This window comes from Nicotiana sylvestris, chromosome 7 (assembly GCF_000393655.2).
Source record: "Nicotiana sylvestris chromosome 7, ASM39365v2, whole genome shotgun sequence".
Taxonomy (NCBI): Eukaryota; Viridiplantae; Streptophyta; class Magnoliopsida; order Solanales; family Solanaceae; genus Nicotiana; species Nicotiana sylvestris.
This window is the reverse complement of record NC_091063.1, coordinates 27,700,546-27,721,399: the sequence shown is the minus strand read 5'-3', so window position 1 is coordinate 27,721,399 and position 20,854 is coordinate 27,700,546. Positions and strand designations below refer to the sequence as shown.

Here is a 20,854-nt window from a genome sequence, read left to right as displayed (position 1 = left end):
GTTCACAAACCAGATGAAACAGTGAAACTTTTCATGACAAAAGAAACACTTACTCTAATGTACAACTTGGGAGAAACGATCTTATTCACAGATACATTCACCTATGAGCATTAAAGCAACAGCTACCACTAAAGGAAATGCAAAAAGCCCACAATTTCAAAAAAAAACTAAAGAACAGAATCCGAAAAATAAAATAACAAAAAATTAAACTACCGAATAGTACCTGTGATTCTCACCAAGAAGCTTCAAATAATCCTTGCTAAAACACAATCATAATATAAATTTTATTACCAAAAAATGGTATGTTGCTATCTGTTGGCAAAAGATTGCCATTTTCAGTGCTTCCCGAAGTAAATAAACAACACTTTGCCCGACAACAGGGACATAAAAAGTTTTAAAATCCTTTATTCCCTTCTCAAGATTCTCTAATGAGAAGCTCTCTTTCTGCTGTCATCTTCCCGCAATTAAGCAGCTCGTAAAGGTGGCCAAATAATCAAAGCGGTCCCTTATTGCTTAGTCAACTGACGAATGACATATGGCAGAATACCTCCATGGTTGAAATAAGCCAACTCCACCTGCACAAGATAGAAGAAGCTCTTAAATGTCAATATCTTACCAAAAAATAATGAATGATGAAGAATTTATACAGGAGATCTCATACTGTTGTGACAGTTTATTCTACATCCAACAATGCATGCAGAATTTATGGAGATCATATCATATCGCTTTATGTGATCTAAAAGTGATATGATAGTAACAGAATCGAGCATTCAAGCTAATATACGAAGAGATAAAAACGTTTTTCCTCCTCTTTTGAGGGTGATGAAAGACATCCTAATTTTGTCCTTCACCTACATGTCATCGTTCAATAATTTTATACATATACACCTATATGTCCTTCACCTATATACGTCGTTCAATAATTTTATATGTATACATTGATTACTACAAAAGATGCACCATGATTTACTGTTCATACAACAATAATCAATATTCACTACTACTACACCCCCAATTCCAAACTAGTGGATTAGCTATATGAATCCTCAATATCCATGTAGCTCCATGTGACAAGTCGCAATCCAGTAGACCATGATTTACTGTCCACGATTCTTAATTTTCAACACACTCCTTTTAGTTAGATATTCTGGATCATGACATCCTATCTTACGACGGCGCTTCAATCCCAAACTAGTTAGGGTTGGCTATTTGAACCTTCTTTATCCTATTTGGGCCTGTTGCTTTCCACATCTGAACAAGTTGTTTTAACCCAAAAAAGAAAAGATATTGACATCCTTCATCCAAGTTCAGTAAAAAGACCCAAATTTAAGTGTCCCAATTTCGCAAAGATAGCTTTAAGAGTAAATTTAATTCCTTAGTATGCTTGCTCAGATTTCTAAATTTTGATAAGGTGTTTGCTCAGATTCTTTTATTTTCCTTTTGTTCTTCGCCTTTCCTTCAGCACTCTAGGCAAAGACTTGTATAAAGGTACAAGAAACTCAAACACCGTCAAAAAGGAAGCATCTTTATCATGCAACCCAATAGCCACAGCAACATCTTTAACACAAAGAAACGCCAGGATATAAGAACTGAAAACAAAAGAGACCGATAATGTGAGACGCACCTCGGTGTCGAACCGCACTATGCAAGTGAAGGATTTTCCAGTATCTGTTCGTACAGCAACGTCTTGACCTGGGCGGATCTCACTAATATTTTCTGGAAGATCAATGGTATATCGCTCGTGACCTGTCAATCCAAGTGTATCTGCATCCTCCCCAGCCTTAAAACATAGAGGCACGATACCCATTCCTACCAAGTTGCTGCGGTGAATCCTCTCGAAGCTCTTAGCAATTACAGCTTTAACTCCCTGTTAAATTATTCGTTAATTAGGAAATTCTATGGTAAAAAAGAAAAAGACGGAATCAACCAAGTCAAGAAGCAATGCTCAAGAAACCCACCAACAACATTGGGCCCTTGGCAGCCCAATCTCGGGAGCTTCCACTTCCATATTCAGCTCCAGCCAAGATAACAGTGTCTTGCCCAGCAGATTTGTATTTCTAAGACATCATGTGTTTAAGAAGTGTTAATATAAATCAGCAAAGATCTCAAGTAATTGTCTGCTGTAGCTAATAGGCATGCACAATGCAAACTGTATCTTTGACAAAAATAGGATTTTGAACATTAAAAAACAGAAAAAGGATAGTACCATTGCAGCATCAAACACAGAGAGTTTTTCTCCTGTGGGAATGTGGACTGTCTTTGGACCAACTTCCCCATTCAACAGCTTGTTCACAAGGCGGATATTGGCGAAAGTACCCCTAGCCATAATTTCATCGTTACCACGACGGCTACCATATGAGTTGAAGTCCCTGCGATCGACACCGCGCTCCATAAGGTACCTAGCGGCTGGGCTATCTTTATGAATGCTTCCAGCAGGTGAAATGTGATCCGTGGTAATACTATCACCAAAGTTCAACAAGCAGTAGGCATCCTTCACTCCATGGGGCCCAGGAGGATCCATGGTCATACCCTTGAAATATGGTGGCTCATGAATGTATGTAGAATTAGGATCCCATGAGTACAGCTTTGCTGTTGGTACAGATAATTCATTCCACATGGTATTGCCCTTTGTAATAGCTTCATAAGTACTCTTGAACATGTCTGGCAATACACTTGATTGAACAACCTAACATGGAAAGTTCCATGGTAAATTTACTCTGTTTGTAATTGATCATGGGTACATAAGCACATCACTGAATACATACCTCAGCAATTTCTTCAGTTGATGGCCATATATCCCTGAAGTACACATCCTTACCATCCTTTCCCACCCCAATTGGATCTTTCTCAAAGTCGATATCAACCTGCAAAGCAAATCCATCACCGACATAAGTACACAGGATAATCAACAATCAATTTTGACCTATTAAACCATGAATATTTTTTACAATATCGGAGACCAAGACCAAGGTCAGAATGTGCAAGAAATTCAATTGAGTGTCTAGTTACGGAATCCTGTTTTCTGTTGTATTTGTTCTCCTGGGAGCAATGCAGCTTGCACCAGGCTGAGTCATGTCTAAACACATTCTAGTTAAGCCACCAATAGCCCTGCCTGATGCAAGATGCACAAGACAGGAATGCTAACCGTGACCTACCACTGAAAGCACTCACTCAAAAAGGGGGCTTTAATGTCAGAAATCAAACACTTGTCACTTTTAAAGCTTCATTTTTTTTATGTCTTTTAGGCTTTAAAGTTCCTATCCTCATTTTAGAGATTTGATGATTCAGCAAAAGCAATTGTCTCTAACTCTAATTTACATGAACCTGACTAATGTTGCTCGGACTCTCCGAAAATATCGATTGGTGCGTGGAGGATCCTCCAAAAATAGTGCATTGTTGGAGGATCTGACACGGGTACGGCAGCTATTTTGGAGAGTCCGTGCAACATAGGGCATATGACTACGTTGCTGACACGGTGCTTACGAGTATCCCAAACAGCTTTATAATTTTTCTAAGTTTAAGTTTATTTTGAAGAATCCACACCAAAGTACCCAATCCAATGTCACACTTGTAGGACAAGATAAATGAAAGATCCAATTGACATAGCTATAAAAAGATAATTTATTTAAAGCTGCTTTGATATTCCATAAAACTTGCTCAACATTGCCACCAACCAGTTCAGCACTCCACTGCCAAATCATCTATGACCGCAAGAAATCTAGTATGTTTCTACAGCATTTCACTTACTATAAAGCATAATCCCTTTTTATAAACTTTAAGTATGTTCTTTCATCCTTTCACTTACTATAAAGAATAACATTGTGTTAAAGGTAATTCTCCGGATAAATTAATTATATAACTCTAAGTGCATTTACATACCGTGCCAGCAAGAGCATAGGCAACCACCAAAGGAGGTGAAGCAAGATAGTTTGCTCTTGTCAGGGCATGAACACGCCCCTCAAAGTTGCGGTTTCCGGAGAGTACAGCAGCAGCAACAATGTCTGCATTATAACATTTTGAATTAGTCAAACAATATAGCGAACTGATCATGTCCTAGACAGACTCCAGCCAATGCAATCACAAAATAAAATCAATTGTATGGACTTGCCATTCTCTGATATGGCAGAAGCAACAGATTCGTCCAAGTCCCCAGAATTACCGATACAAGTGGTGCAGCCATAGCCAACAATGTTGAAACCCTGCTGATTTAGATACTTCTGTAGCCCACTGTTTCATGCAGAAAATGACATATTAGAATGTTTTCAAATAACAATGGGCAGGGTTAGTAGAAACTTTTTCTTTTAGAAAACTTCAATCAATACCTCTTGAGTAAATATTTTGTAACAACACCAGAGCCTGGAGCAAGGCTTGTTTTAACCCATGGTTTAACCTGGAAAATACATCAGGAACAAGGATTAAGAAGGCATGCCTAAAACTTTGAAGAAAGAAAAATGCAAATATATAGAGTAGTACTGACATGTAGACCCAGCTCAGAAGCCTTTTTGGCAACAAGAGCTGCTCCTAGCATAACACTGGGATTGGATGTATTTGTGCAACTTGTGATAGCAGCAATCACAACACTGCCATGTTTGAGCTCTGCAGGTTGCCCGTGAAAGTCAAACTTAGCTACTTTATCTTGCACTTCTTTTGGCACAGCAAATCCCTGCATCAAAGTAGAACCAGTTGCATCAGCATTTCCAGAAGTGAGAAGCTGACCTTGGATACTTTATAGTCATAAATTTACGTTACAACCTAATCAACCAAGAGGAAACTAAATGGTACTCCCCCTGTCCCAATTTAAGTGGCATACTTTCCTTGTTAGTATGTTCAAAAAAGTGACACATTTCTATATTTAGAAACAATAACTTTAAAATTCTCATTTTATCTGTAATGAGATGATTTTAGCCACACAAATGTATATGGCTTGGTTTAGATCACAAGTGTCAAAAATCTTTCATTCTTTCTTTCTTTCTTCAACTCTGTGCCCATCAAATAATGCCACATAAAATGGGACAGATGGAGAAATCAAAATGAATAGCTCGCTCACCTTGAATCCAACCTTGTTATCAAGGCAAGCATGCCAGTCAGACTTCATCTCTTTCAAAGGCACACGGTCATGAGGTCTACAAAGGAAAACAAACATGTTATATAGACCTTATAGTATATTTTGTATCTTAATATAGAATTTATGCAAGCTGGAACACATACCTCTTTGGCCCTGACACACATGGTTCAACGTTCACAAGGTCTAGGTCCAAATAAGAAGAATACACTTTTTCTTGTTGAGGCTGAAATAAAGAGGGCAATAGTTTTTTAGAAATTGTAAGGAAACATAACAACTATGCCAATAGATTAGATCATAACCTTCATTCATTTGCCAAATAAGATTCTCATACCGAAACTAGAGTAACCGCAATTGAGGCAGCAAACAAAACTAACCTCATTATAGTCGACAAACATCTTATTTGCACGGAGATACGCCTCTATCATTGCAATCTAAATTTTTAGGTAGAGGGGTTAGCCACGTATAAAGATGAAATTTCACACTCAAATCTTCAATTAAAACAGGCAAAAGTCTAAACACTCACTGTTTCATCACTTCTCCCAGTCAACTTGAGATATTGCAGGGTAACATGATCTACAGGGAAGAAACCCATTGTTGCACCATATTCAGGAGACATGTTTGCAATGGTGGCCCTGTCAGCCAAAGATAGCCCTTCCATTCCATCACCTACATGAAAACAAAACAGTCAAGCCCTTGTCTGGTGGAACTATTAAACACTGGTTGAACTATTTGCATAGGAAACTTAGTCAATGTTTATTATTTACCATAGAATTCAACAAACTTTCCGACAACACCATGCTTCCTGAGCATTTGAGTGACAGTCAGGACAAGGTCAGTGGCAGTTACACCATTTCGCAATTTCCCTGATAACTTGAACCCGACAACTCCAGGCAACACCATGCTCATTGGCTGTCAGTATACAGAAGAAGTTTTACAAAATTGCCATCCAAAGTGCAAATATCAGAATCAATATCAAAGTATTTGTCACAACTCACAATTTAAAGTGAAAATTACCTAGAAAGCTATTCTTTTTCTACACATATATAAAACAAACAGAAGAACAGGCAAGCAGCACACACAGAGGAAAGACAATGTCATTTTCCGCTCAGATTAAGTGAACACAGTGCATACTATTCTAAGAGGAGGTAAAGTAACATCCTATTCTGGCTTGATCCGATTTTTGGGAAGATAGCAGCTATATGTACTAAATGCTGAATGGAAAAAATATAACCAAAACTTTTTTTCTGGCAAAGTGAGAATCGCATCTCACCTTCCAACTTTTTCAAGAATAAATGATATGTAGTCTTTCATTATTGTCAAATAGGGTATGAAGCCACAAAACTAGTTGATTGCACTAACTACATGAAGATTCATGAATAACCTTTTTATTTGGATGGATTCACGAATCACCAAAACATGCTTTCAGGAATCAGGAATACACAGAATTTCGGGAAGAGCCCAAATATGGTCAGTGGATGCAATGAAAACCCATATGTAAGGAAAGAAGGACTACAAGGTCAGATAAATGAGGCAAGGGAAAGTCCTAAGTAATCAACTATCATGCTCCTCTCTAATCTAGCGTATAAGTGTAAAAACAAAACTCTACTCCCTTGATTTGCATCACGTTTATGTAGGGGAGAGTTTAAAATATGTAACGTTTAGCGTCTAATAAGGAGAAAAGATGTCCTGACATATTACTTTTATTTTATAATTGATAGGATAGTCAAGAACAGCATTGCCAATTAGTAATTGTAAGTCCCGTGTTTTCATCGGTATAGACTATTTGAATAAACTAAAAACACAATGTTGACCTTTTTGTTTTGAGAATGAAAAGCGCAATGTTGACATGTACTTTGAAACAAAGCAAGAATAACATAGACACATCAAATCATAAAGCTCTTGCAACTTTATATGCTGATTGATGTCCCTCCGTTAACTTCCACATGTGCCAGTCACCAAGTTAATGCATATTCTCCACTAAAAAATATTTGGCAAAATGCAGACATTAACACGGTCACAAGAGCAATGTGTGACACCTTAGCATAAAGCCATAGCTGTCTAATCTTTGCAACAACACACGGATAAACCAGGATTCAGCAAGAGATAGAAGGATTACTACACCACTCATAGTTGCATACCTGGCCAAGCATAGCAGCTTCAGCTTCAATACCTCCGACACCCCAGCCAGCAACTCCTAGCCCATCAATCATGGTTGTGTGGGAATCTGTTCCGACCACGCTGTCTGGGTAGAGAAACCCATCCCTATTAAAGACAACCCTTCCAAGATATTCAAGATTGACCTAAAATTATGGAGCCAAAAACTATTATCAGCTTTGCAAGTGTGTTGTTTCAGAGGATATATAAGGAGAGCAAAGCCAGGAATCTCACTGCATTTAAGCTAAAGACTGAAGATAAGTAAGAAATACAACGTTAAAAATTCAGGATTCAAGAAATAGCTAGAACCCAGCACAACTATTCACACATTCAACAAATCCAGCAGCACAGCCAGCTAAGTGACATTCAGTTTTCATGACCAATACCTGATGCACAATACCAGACCCAGGTGGAACAACAAGCATGTTGTGGAAAGCATTAGATCCCCACTTAAGAAAGGCAAATCTCTCCTTGTTCCTTTGGAATTCAAGCTCCATATTAGCCTGGACTGCATTTTCTGACCTTGCCACATCAACTTGAACAGAGTGATCAATAACTAGGTCAACAGGAACCTGAAATAATATTCGAGAAAAAGAATTATCATTAAGTGGAAAAAGATTCATTCATGAGAGGAATATGAAAAGAACTATAACCAAGGAATTGAAGCATAAAATTGTCTGATGAATAAGCTGATATTGTGACACAATACTAATAGCATAATGCAATTCAATGTTCATGAACGAGATTAATATAAGCAACTCAGTAGATGAAAGTCATTTGACTTATCAAAAGTATTACAAACGCAACTGACAGTTTTCCTCTACCTTTAGTCAAACTGCAGTATTGACAACGACTGCCAGAGTGCCAGACAGAAAATTTGTGTGCTTTATTCATCAAGTGACTATACCGCATTCTATTCACAATTTCAATTAGTTAAAGAAACTTTGCCATAATGCACTAACTAGAAACAGCGCATACCAATGGATTGATCTTGTCAGAATCGCTGCCGAGGTTGTTCATGGCATCACGCATGCAAGCAAGGTCCACCACAGCGGGTACACCAGTAAAATCCTGTCAAACAAGAGAATTGTTCAGGTGAAAACCGCCTGTCATCTCACACTGCATTCTTTTTTTTAATGTTCAAGACATGCAAAAGACTAGTACCTGCAGCAGCACACGGGCAGGCTTGAAGGGTATCTCCACAAGCTTAGGTGCAGAATTTTCCCAGTCGATAATCTTTTCAACATCTTCCTTTTTCACTTGAAAGTTGTCACAATTACGAATTGCTGATTCGAGAAGAATCCTAATAGAGTATGGTAGCTTCTCTGTTATATACAAATCAACAGACCAAGAAAAAGTCAATAATCAAACTGATGAGAAAGATACAGATCAACATTCAATCTAAGAAAATAATCAGGTCTGCTAAAAAATAAAAATAGAAAGTATCAGAGGGTCTTAAAGTTTACCAATCCTGGGATCGTTGAGAGCAGGTAGGCTATAGAACTTTCCGAATTCACCACCTCCAGGCTTTGGAAGAGCAGTGAGGATTTCCTTAAATGGGTTCTTTTCAGCTGAATCCATCATCAACACAAAAAAGAATCAGATTCTTCTTGCTTTTCTACTGAGAATTGATTCGCATTCACTTACAGCAGCTCTTAGTAGCACTATTACGCATAAATAAATAGTAGTTTTTTTATGTTTTTTTAATGAAAATACCTAACCACAAACACAAATGATAAATATCTTAAGTCAACTTCAAAAGTCTTCCCATTCATCGACCCTACCACCCACGTTCCACTAACCTTTGTCACAATGTGTATTACTCCTATTATTTATTACTACTAAAAATAGGATTAAAGTTTTGTGCACTAACAATGTAAAATATATTTATTCTATTTAATAACTTGTTATAATAGGCTAAATTATAATTTTACATGTCAATATAAGAAAGCATATTCTTTCGATTTACTTTTTCAGATTGACAAAATTACCCAGAAAACAAATCTAGGATTAAAAGACAAAAGTACCCATGGTAGAGAGCTTTCGGTGGAAGCTGTTGAGAGCAGGGGCGGCGGTCCTGATCTGAGCAGTAAGACTGATCGGAGACTTCCAATCAATACCGTGGCTCCACCGCGGCACCGAGCACCTCACAGACCGGAACGTGGAGGAGAAACGCTGCTGCTGATTACAGAGTGAAGAAGACGAAGGCGCGTGAGCAGCAGCAGAAGAGGAAGCTACTGGTCTAGAAACGGAAGAAGAAGAGGCTCTTCTCAAGAGTGAAGAAGCGGCAGAAGAAGAGTATTTGCGAGCGGTATTACTATACATGACTCTCTTTATGTCTTTATATATAACACCAAAATTTCAGATCACAACCATTCAAACAATTATGATGTGTATTTCCTAGGGTTGTGTGCCGAATTTCTAGAAGAAAAAAACAAAACAGAGATGAAGATGAAGATGATAGTGACGAAGAAGATAACAGAGAAACAGAAGGAAGATATGGGGATGGATTTATGAATTGAGAATTGGGGAATGATTGAGAGAGAGAGAGAGAAGAGGAGATTATTCAAATGCTAAGCAGTGCCTAAGCTGCGGCACAACACATGGAGCTGAAAAAGCTGGGCTGGTTCGCGTTATGGTATTTTTTTCGTTCTTATAAGGAGAAGAGAATGGCAATAAAAATGAATATTGATTAGGTCAAAATTATCTATTTATTCGCTACTTTGTTTTTATGTTAAAATTTTATTGGAAGATTCCTTTGCCTTTGAAAATGTCAATTTTTCTACGCCTCTTCTTTGAAAAAATAATATTGTATAGCCCCTATGAAAATAATAATCAGATATACATATATATATATATATATATTGATATACTATGTTATATATAAAAAGTATATTAATTTTATATACTTTTATGATTATCAAATATAAATAATTCACGTCGCGTGCTAAAAGTGATTTTTATCCTTTTTTAACTATATTTCTCTTTGTGCTCTTATTCTTTACTCTTTTTAACCTTTAACAGAAATATAAACCCTTAAAGGGATTACTTTCTAGTTTCTATTGGGGAAAACAAAAGGAAAATAGTATTTTGCCTTCAACTTAACAATGTGAGAGTATTCACTATCCAAATCACAATTTTCTTTACGTCCAGAAAATAAAAAAGGGCTTGTTTTATTTTTGTCATATTTTAAATGTAGATAAAACAGGAAATAAAATCCAAGTGATAGTTTAATGTGGCTTGTGGCACGCTTCCACAGGCCACGAGTCGTCGGTGTAAAATTGCATTAAGGCCTTCTATTTCCTCTCACTTTTTCTCTTTCTCCCCATTTCTATTATTTTATTTCACAATTATTCACACATTTGACCCCACAGCAATTAGTTAGTACATCATGTGCATTATTTTAATGTGAAAATAATTACATTCAACTAAAAGCTACGATTAAACGAATGAAGTCATGTGTTCACTAGCCTGGCCAAAAAAGGAGTTCGAATCTTTATCTTCTATGAAAAGTTTATGGGATTATTTTTTATTCTTTGAAGAAGATGAGGTCCTAAGGATAAAAAGAACATCTTCCCAGTTCTAAAATCATAGGCCTTCTGGTTTCATTTTCTTTTTTTAATTTCAAAGTGCGCGACACACAAAATACATTTCGGGGTAGCAAAATAGTTCAAAGAAAAAATAGTTAACCACCCATGTTATCGAATAAAAAATGAGTTGGATAGTGAACTTTTTAAAAAAGGGTCAAATATGAATAAAAACCATATTATCCATTTAGAAAATGGATAACCAATGGGTCTAATTTTTACATTTGTAAAGCCTCAAATTGGGGGTTCCTCAAGTTAGAGAGACTAAGAATTCTCTCAAAAGTGATCATATACAAGAAGTCATGGATAATATAGGTAACCCATATTATCCGCCGGTTAATCCTTTTTTTATCCGTATTAAATATGGGTCGGATCGGATAATTGATCCGTTTTTTCATTACCCATTTTCAACCCGAACTATATCCGACCCGACCCGATCGTTTGTCACTCCTACTTACATTTATGTTTGATTTGATACCAATAAACATATGACATATGTTTTTTTAACACAAGCTTAATCACTAATCATAGTATTAAGTAAAAGATCATCTCAATCTAGGCAAATCATATGATTGAGTATAAATATTTGGTATAGGTATTCACGGAAGGAAAATGAACATGTTTTATTAGAACCAAACATGGCACATAATTAAATTAATACATGTCAGAATTGTTTGACCAAAAAGATGGTAGAAACCTTTTCGACTAAATCAATAGATACAATAAAGGGGTAAATCTTAGTTAAACATAATAAACTGCAGATCTATAAACTAATCGAAAAATAATGCATAAGATTGAGATAGAGGTAATCGATCTTATTGATACTTTTCATTTTGTCTCCCATTAATCAATGGGGGAAGCTATTTTACATATTCTCTTGGAGATTGCTTTGTTCTTCCTTCTACTATGAAGGTTACATAGGAGAGAAAAGAGAGAGAGAGAGAGAGAGACGTTGCCTCCCTTCAAGAAGATTCCCCCCCCCCCCATATATATAGTTAGGGAATCTTTGTTATGTCCTTGGTTTGATAAACTTTCATACTACGTCTGCCTCCGTCGTCCCCTAAGCGTTGTTTTTGACTTGGCGGGTATGGTGAGTACTGGATTTGAAATAAACCATGTCGGCTTTCAATGCTTCGCCACTTGGACGAGATGTCGACTGGATTGACCGTAGCGGTCAGATTTTGACCAATACAGTTAGTCCCTCCGTCTGCCGGGGTCGTCCCCTGTCGGGCCTAGCAGACGGACTATGATTGTTACATATCTGAGAGAAATCTAACTACCTACCCCTTGTCACACCTCCTTTTTACGCACCCGGGGGGTACAAAGGAGTTTTTTCCAATTAAAGGACAATCGAAACGGGATTGGTTTATTTATTTCAGAGTCGCCACTTGGGAGATTTAGGGTGTCCCAAGTCACCAATTTTAATCCCGAATCGAGGAAAAGAATGACTCCATATTACAGTCTGCGTACCAGAAATCCGGATAAGGAATTCTGTTAACCCGGGAGAAGGTGTTAGGCATTCCCGAGTTCCGTGGTTCTAGCACGGTCGCTCAACTGTTATATTTGGCTTGATTATCTGATTTTATACGAATATGAACTTATGTGCAAATTTTAACTTTTAACCGCTTTATTATTATTGTTTTTACAAGAATGTGAACATCGCTTAAAACACGTCTTTGGACTGCGTCACATGAAATGCACCCACAATCCGGAACGCATTTTATTTGATGTTTTGAGATTTGGATTTGGGTCGCATGAAATGCACACCCGAGCTTAAGAAAGTAAATTATTAAACACGCGCCTAAAGAGACTATCGCGTTATTATTTTGCGGAGGCCGTGAAATTCGCTAAACGACCCTCCTGAATTCTAAGTAATTTTAAACAAGTATTTACTGAGGGCCCCGCAATTTGTGTTTTTATTCGGCGAGGCTCATCTCATTCTTATTTTTTAAAAGGAATTTGCAACGTCATGGACATGCATCTCGAACCACGTTACAATCAATGTACCCGCGATTTAGAGACACATTTCAACTCCGCTGAGATTTGGATTTGGGTCACATAAATGTGCACCCGAGTTAGGGAGGATAAATTATTAAAGGCGCGCCTAAAGCAACTAGCGCATTATTATTTTGGGTAGGGCCGTGAATTTTGCTAAACGGCCCGTCCCGGAATCTAAGTATTTAATACATATATTTTTGTGAGGGCTCCGTAATCTGTACATTTTTTATTTTTGGCGAAGCTTGTCTCGCTTTTTTTATTATTATTATTTATTTTTATTTTTATATATATTTTTTAAAAGGATGCCATTTTTACGCCTTTAACAATACTAAACCTTACGACTTCTTTACAACTAAAATCTCATAACTTATCAAAATTCAATAAAATAAGTCTAGTGAATGGGTGTTTCGGAAGTGGTAACAACAAGTACTAATGCTAATTTTGCCCGAACGAACTAAGAAAAAGACCACGAACAAATTAACAGCAAACTTGTGTCATAGAACAACTAGCCCAACTTAATTAAATGACATCAAATAAACAAGAATAACACAATGCAAAATGAACAAAATGCATACGATGAAAACACGAGCAGAAAATTATCATACCAATTTCTATATTGCATCTTCGAACATTTAACGTAACATTTCCTTATCTAATACTTGAGGTTTACTAACCTTTGAACCTCAACAACCTCAGAACGACAAACACGATCCCGACGGAACTCAAGCCGGACCTCTCTGAACGAAGAACAACGACGGAACCTCGGACAGCTCCTCGACGTACCGGACCTCGACGAACCAAAGTCGACCTCGACGGAAAACAGAAAACTCGGCCAAGCAAGATCGCAGCAACCCACCGCTGCTCGGAAACGCAGCTACGACTGCTTGGCATGCAGCAATAGCTGCTCGTTGGACTGAAAATGGCGGACTGGTTCTTGGCTACGGAGAAGGAGAAAAATGGTCGTGGGGCTGCTTGGTTCATCAGGTGGTGATGGAGGTGGGAGTTGGTTGCGACGGGCTGTCGACAATGGAGCTAGGAGGAGGAGGAATGGTCGTAGGCAGTTTGGGTGGTTTGACGATGCTGAGGAAGCTGGTGGCGACGTGAGGAGATGGTGGTTGAAGGGTCGTTTGGTGGTTTACTGGAGGGGTCGCGACGGAGAGGGGGTCAGCTGGAGCGACTGGTTTGGAGGTGGAACGAGGGTGGTGGTGTTTGGTGGGGGTGACGACGGGGTGCGAGGATGGTTTTACGTGAGGGAGTGGTGGTTTTGGGTGTAGGGTTGCTGGTGGTTTTTGGGACAGTAGGGTTTTTTGTTTTTCTTCTTCTTCTTTCAAAGGAGGAAGAAGATGAATAGTCTCCTCCTCTCAAATTTTAAAAATCAGTCCCCCCCTTCAAAATGTTTTGTCCGTGTGTTTTGTAATGGGTTTGCCCAGAAAAATGAGCCCCACGCGTGGTGGGGTTCGAGACTTATGTCCCCCACGCGTGGTGGGGTTCCCCATGTGTCAGGGACTCGGTTTATTATGGGCTAGGTCCGAAAATTAGGCCTAAAACCGGGTAGTTTGAACCCGAATATTATTCTTTTTCTCGGACCCGATTAAGGACACGACGTTGCTTAACTAGTCCTATGCAAGCAACATAATTACCAAAAATAAGACTAATATTTAAACAAAACTATATCTTTTTTTAAATATTTTTCAAGATTTAAAATAGCTACAAAAATATTAATAAAACTATTTTTTTTGTAATTTTCGTTTTTTAATAAAGACAAAATATAAAGTAATATTTTTTGTATTTTTCCAAAATTAAAATGACTACAAAACATTAATAGAATTATATTTTTTGTAATTTTCGAATTTATATAAAGTACCAAAATAAAGTACAATTTTTGTATTTTTTCAAGTTTATGAGAAATACATAAACTAAAATTTATATATGTATTTTTGTGATTTTTTCTTTTTGCAACGAAATAAAGTAAAATAGTTAAAATGGCTATATTAGACCCAATTACATATTTATGCTAACAAAATGTGAAAATCCTCGGGGAGGGTCAAAAATCCGGTGTCTACACCCCTTGGGTATGGTCCTTAGGCTCAAGTGAGGTAACGACACCCTTTTGATATCCTTGGACCGTTGCGGCTGATTTGGAACTGAAATATCATTTGGATTAAAACGTTATTCATGGTTGCCGCCATTATGACACACGTTCCCAGGGAATTGAAACGTTTCATGCTTTATCAGATTCGATTGGCGACTCTTGGGTTTCGTGCTTGGGGGATTTATGTCTCTTATAAATAGAAGGAACACATCATTCGATTGACACACTTCTTTGCCCTTTACTTGAAAAGAACTTTGTGAATATTCTTTCTTCGTGATACTCTGAATTTTTAATTGTCCTCAGTTAACCGAAAACTTTCATCCTCCCTTTTCTTTATCTCTTTACTTTACCAAATTGACACAATGGTTGTTGATTCTTCTCGCGCTGACCTCCCTGTCACAATTCCGGCGCCGGAAAGTGATGTTCTAGCCATTGGAGGAGCAGAAGTGGTAGAGGATGAGGAGGTCCCGTTGGTAGCCAAGATCTTGCCTCGCCCCGGGAAAGCATGGACCGACTTCTACAGTCCCTCCTCCGAGGATCCGGAACCTGTTCACTCTGTTATAAATGAGGAGGGGATAGCAGAACTGGAGGCTAGGTGGGGATATCCTCGTTATGTCGAAATATTGCCGGCGGTAGGGGACGATATAGTCCATTTGACCGCCCAGGGTACTGCGTGTTCTACGCCTACCCTTTTCTTGTTGGATATACACTTCCTCTCCCTCTCCTGGTGGTAGATTTTTGACGTTTTTACGAGGTATGCCTCGCTCAACTTTCATTGTACCTGTATAAACTGTTCCTTATGTTGCTCAAGTTTGTGGAGCTCGCTGGTCGTGAGATCACTTTGGGGCACATGCTCAATATCTTTGCCCCTCAGCTCATTCGCGGCATGATGATTCACATGCGCTATCGAGGGTCGAAGAGTCTGGTGGTGAAGATGGACGACAGGGCTAACCGTCGCTTCTACTAGAATTACTTCTAAGTGTGAATCGAGCACCTTGTGGCGGATCATACGGGGTTCCCTGAGAAATGGAACTTTGCACATAAGTCTCTATAGTTTTAGTCGGAGATATGTCCGACCGCTTTCCGTTGTAGTACTAAACCCTGTTATGTTTTTACAACTGTGAAACTACCCCATCCACCTGTTGAAGATATCCGCGAGTAGGTGAGTGCCATCCTTCCTCATATGACGGGGATCCGCACATGGTCGACCTTTTATGAAAAATATGGACGCAAGCCCCTTACAGGTGAGATTTCGTTTCTGTTCGTTATTTTTCCCTTTTCTCTTTTTACTTGGTTTCCTATGTGCTATTCGTCGATGTCATGGAGAGTGCGGAGAGCGAGGGCTCCTCTATTAGCTTTTTGCTAGCCTACATCATCTACTCGCTCTGCTGCAGTATCTACTGCTCGACCTTTGTCGAGGGCTGCTTCAGTTAAGTTTACGGCTGTGGTCATACCTATGGAGGGCACCCCTCAAATTGAGGCTCCGACTCGTGTCGCATATCCGATGGGTGAATCTTCCTGTGCTGAGGAAGGAGAGGGGTCGTCCAAGAGGCGGCGAGTGGAGTTCAAGACAACACCTCCGACTGTAATACATCTAGAAGAAGACTTTCCCTTGACGGGATTTGGGGCGGGGGTTGATACCGTTCTGCTTGTAGAGACGGAGCCAGCCGTTGTATCTGCCCCGTCGACGGAGATTCCTGCCACGGTCATTGATCAGCAACTTGCCGCAGTGAGGGGTCAGATTTCTGAGGCCGATGTTTTTGTTTCGGACGGGCCTTCATCCTCGATACCTGGTCATGATTCCTCCTCGGCTGCTGAAAGGGGAAAGGGCGTCGTGGTCGATGACTACAAATCCAACTCGGATCTCGATCCCGATGATGTTAGGATGTTTGAAGAGGGTCTTATCCACTCGGTGGTTCATGCGGGAGGCTCGTCCCGTATTTGTGAGATCCCATCGAATATTAATCTTTTGGGGGACACGAAGAATCTGGTGTTGCAGTTCGACTTTTGTGTTCTGCTGTCAAGAACGAGGCTCTTTGGAAAGTTCCTGATATCGACTTGATGCATGAAGTGGCCGTTATGGGCCTGAGGGTACGTTTCGCCTTTATTTCATGTTTTCTTTTATTTTTCTAGACGATATGGTCTTGACCCATCTTTTCGTTTTTCAGACGTACATGTTGGAGATTGAGAGCACTCGTAGGGCTGACACTTGGACTAAGATTTTCCTGAAGGCATTGGAGAAATATCGACGCTATCACAATAAGTGCCATGAGATGCACAAGCGGCTGAAGGAGAATCCTAGTGCTCGATCCCTTGGCGAGGAATTGGATAAGAGGGACCAGCAATTGATGGAGGCCATTTGCAGAAGTAACGTGCTCGAGGAGCAACTTCGTGCGAAGGACAAAGAGCTTGAGTTAGGCAAAGGGGTTGCCGCAGAGTGTGACTATCTTCGGGGAAAGCTGAGGTCAATGTAGTCTGAGATGGATCAGAACCTTATCCGGGTCGAGGCGATGAGCGCGGAGTGGATGGGAAAATTAGTTGAGTTGGAGAGAAATGTTGCCTGGTTGGAGAGCATCGAAAGTGCCTGGTCTTCGGCTTCGGCAAGGGCGGCGGCCCTGGAGAACACTACCCGCATCCTCCAATCGAGCAAAATCGGAGAGGGCGACGACCACGCTAATGGAGGCGAGGCTTGAGGAACGCATTGGTAAGATCGACCGGAAAGTATTGACCTTGGGAGATCGGATCGCCGCTCTGGAGGCCGAAAAGGAGAAATTGTTGGCTCAAATCGAGTCTTCCTCCGCCGTTGTTCCCCGCCACTTGCACGAGCTTTGGGTTCATGCTGAAGCCCAGTGGGATATATATAAGAGCTTATGGGAGGGGGCAATATTACCAATGTCGCATATGAAGGAGCACGGGCGAAAGCGTGAGAGGCTCGTGTTAATTGTGGATATGACTACGCGATGCCAGAAGCTGATGAAGGCGCGGATGACGAGGGAAGACTTGCTGGAGATGGTGGTGAAGAGGGTGGCGATGATGACGTCGAGTAAAACAATTGTTGTCTTTATCTGTTTTCTATCTCTTTTTTGTTGTTGTTGTTGTTTTCTCCTTTTTTTGACTGTTGGTTCAAGCCGCATGTAATCTACGACTGTTTGCGCAGTGACTTTGTATAAAGAGGAATTTTTCATTGTTATATGCCTTGTACTTTTTCTCTGTTTTGCTTTTCATGACTTCGATGCGAAGTGGATTCCCGCATTACGAGTTCCCTACTCTTTGATAATTTAGTGCCATTCGGATTGAATGGGATCTTGATGACAACTTTTGTTGGCGGGACTGTATTTTCGAATAAGTGCCGAGATACTATCCCACCATAGTTCGAATGGTATCGAACTCTTTTTTTTATAATGACCTTAGCCGTAGGGATGTTACTTTCGGGCTTATATCGAAGTATTATCCCGTCGTGTGTCCCAGTCTTTCTTTCCCTTTCTATTTTCTGATGGCCCTTGGCCTTAGGAATATTTCGAACTTTCTCTTTGGCGATGGCTTTTGGCCTCAAGGGTGTGATTTCGAACATTTCTCAAAGCATTACCTTCTCGTTGTTCGATCGAGATCGAACTTTGTTTTTTGGCGAAGGTTCTTGGACTTTAGGGTGTTATTTCGAACTTTTGTCGAAATATTAACCCGTCATTGTTCGATCGAGGTCGAACTTATCACGACCCAAAATTCACTAAGTGTCGTGATGGAGCCAGACACCGCTGTCAGGCAAGCCAATCATAAATACTTAATTCAGGCCTTGTTTTAATAATGTTGAAAACTATGATTTTTCCTTCAATTGTACTAGTAAAAGATAACATTTTCAAATTAAATAAAAATGTTTGTAATTAATACAAATACCCCATAATCAACCCAGAACCCGGTGTCACAAGTGCATGAGCATTTACTAGGGAATGAAATAAAATACATTAACTGTCCGGAATACAATTCGACAGGAATAAAATAATGCAGTACAATACTCTGAGGGAGACTCTGCTGGCTGTAGATCGTCTCGCAACATACATCTTACCTAAGTCTCCGTATCAACCATGTCGCTATGCCACTAAGCCACTAGCCACACATGAACTTGTGCAACAAAAATGCACATCAAGTGTAGTATGAGTACGAAAACAACATATACCCAGTAAGTATCCCGTCTAATCTCGAATAAGTAGAGACGAGAGGTCGACTTCGACACTTACTAGTGGTCCAATAATAATATATCAATAATATAGTAAATCGTGGATTTTCATAAAGATGGATGTAACTCAATAGCATGAAGCAAGTAAGCAATTTTTTCATTAATAGGAATTTCCAAATTCATTTTCATCATTTATACATTTATCTCAAGCCAGGGAGAGCAAATATCAACATCTATAAATCTCAAGCAAGCATTACAGGCATGCGCAAAATATGCCCGAGGACGTACGACCGATGCAATAATATTTAAACTATGCACTACCAGAGGATCGAATGGCACGAACCATAGATGCATCTATTACCTCGCTCGCGAATCATACATGCGACGCGGTCAAATATAAATAAGTACAACAATCAGTCAATCAAGAATTCATCAGGGAACAATTGTCCAAAGAAAAGTCAATTCTCTTTTAACAATTCAAGAAAATGAAGTTTAATCTATTTAGAAATTCATTTACTAATTCGAGGTGATTTAAGCAATTCAAACTATCAATAACATTACAAATATTCCAAGTATAGCATACTTTTGGGTCTTAGACTACCCGGACTTAAACATAATAGTAGCTGAGCACGGACTCTCGTCACCTAGTGCGTACGTAGCCTCCACAAATAGAAGCACATAACCAATTATTTTACTTATGGGGACAATTCTCTCTTACAAGGTTAGAAAGGAGACTCACCTTGCTCCGAAGTCCAATGACCGGCTTCCAAGCCCTTCCAACGACTCAACCGATGCCCCGACGCTCCAAAACTAGCCAAATAACGGGTAAACCAATGAAAATACACCCTAATATTCATAACAATTCAATTTATATAAAATCCCAACTCCGTTCGAAAAGTTAACAAAATCGCCCTCGGGCCCACGTGCCCGGATTCCGAAAATATGTAATTTACTCTTAATTTCATGCCCAACATCGTGGTCAAAATCCAAAAATACCTATCCTAGGTCTTTCCACCAAAACCCCAAGTTTTAACCAATTTCCATACTTTAATCCATAATAATACCATGTATAACTCACAAGGGGTGGAAGTAACTTATCTCATGCTTGATGATGGAATCCCCCTCTTCAAAGGCTCCAAAATCGCCCAACCAAGAAAAAAATGAAGGGTAATGGGTCAAATACCAATTTTTAAAGAACTCACTGCCTCCAGCATTTCCGCACCTGCGGTCACTTGACCGCTTCTTCGATCCCACAGGTGCGACCCCCACTACCACTTATGCGGTCTCCTTCCTCTTCTGCGGTTAGCTCCCCCGCTTCTGCGCTTGCGCAGATGAGGCTAATACCCTGCATCTGCGGTCCTTCCTTGGCTGCCCAATTCTGCTCCTGCGACTCCCAGGCTGCTTCTGCGGCTCTGCACCTATGACCACAACCTCGTAGGTGCAGTTACACCAGATATCAGCTGCCTCGTTTTTTTTTCAAATTCAAAGTTCGATCCATTAACCACCCGGAATCCACCCGGGCCCCCCGGGACCCCGTCCAATCATACCAACCAGTCTCATAACACCTTACGAACTTGCTCGAGGCCTCAAATCACACCAAATAATGCTGAAATCACAAATCACACCCCATTTCAAACTTGATGAACTTTAGAACTTCGAACTTCTTTATTCGATGCCGAAACCTATCAAATCACATCCGATTGACCTCAAATTTTGTACACAAGTCATATTAGACATTACAAAACTACTCCAACTTCCGGAATCGAAATCCGACCCTGATATCAAAA

At 39.6% G+C, this 20,854-nt stretch overlaps 1 protein-coding gene across 1 annotated transcript; it reads right to left on the bottom strand.

Moving 5' to 3' along the window:
• Nucleotides 1-260: 260 nt before the first annotated feature.
• On the bottom strand, nt 261-9,849 carry LOC104221546 (aconitate hydratase, cytoplasmic). Its single transcript, XM_009772609.2, has 20 exons — nt 9,247-9,849; nt 8,686-8,790; nt 8,384-8,544; nt 8,198-8,290; nt 7,606-7,791; nt 7,204-7,365; nt 5,830-5,974; nt 5,589-5,731; nt 5,440-5,496; nt 5,209-5,288; nt 5,048-5,123; nt 4,478-4,663; nt 4,323-4,390; nt 4,109-4,227; nt 3,880-4,001; nt 2,766-2,864; nt 2,207-2,686; nt 1,959-2,057; nt 1,625-1,867; nt 261-575 (listed from the first exon to the last, which is right to left on the bottom strand). The coding sequence occupies exons 1-20, from the start codon at nt 9,542-9,544 to the stop codon at nt 507-509; spliced, it is 2,991 nt and encodes a 996-aa protein (XP_009770911.1). The 5' UTR covers nt 9,545-9,849; the 3' UTR covers nt 261-506.
• Between the last annotated feature and the right edge of the window lie 11,005 nt (nt 9,850-20,854).

Excerpts from the sequence above, each read along its gene's own strand:
- LOC104221546 (XM_009772609.2), bottom strand. The coding sequence starts at position 9,544 with ATGTATAGTAATACCGCTCGCAAATACTCTTCTTCTGCCGCTTCTTCA. Across the intron at positions 8,291-8,383 it reads CTGCCCGTGTGCTGCTGCAG|GATTTTACTGGTGTACCCGC; the intron begins GTACTAGTCTTT and ends CTTGTTTGACAG. Across the intron at positions 4,002-4,108 it reads TTCTGCCATATCAGAGAATG|ACATTGTTGCTGCTGCTGTA; the intron begins GCAAGTCCATAC and ends GTTATAATGCAG.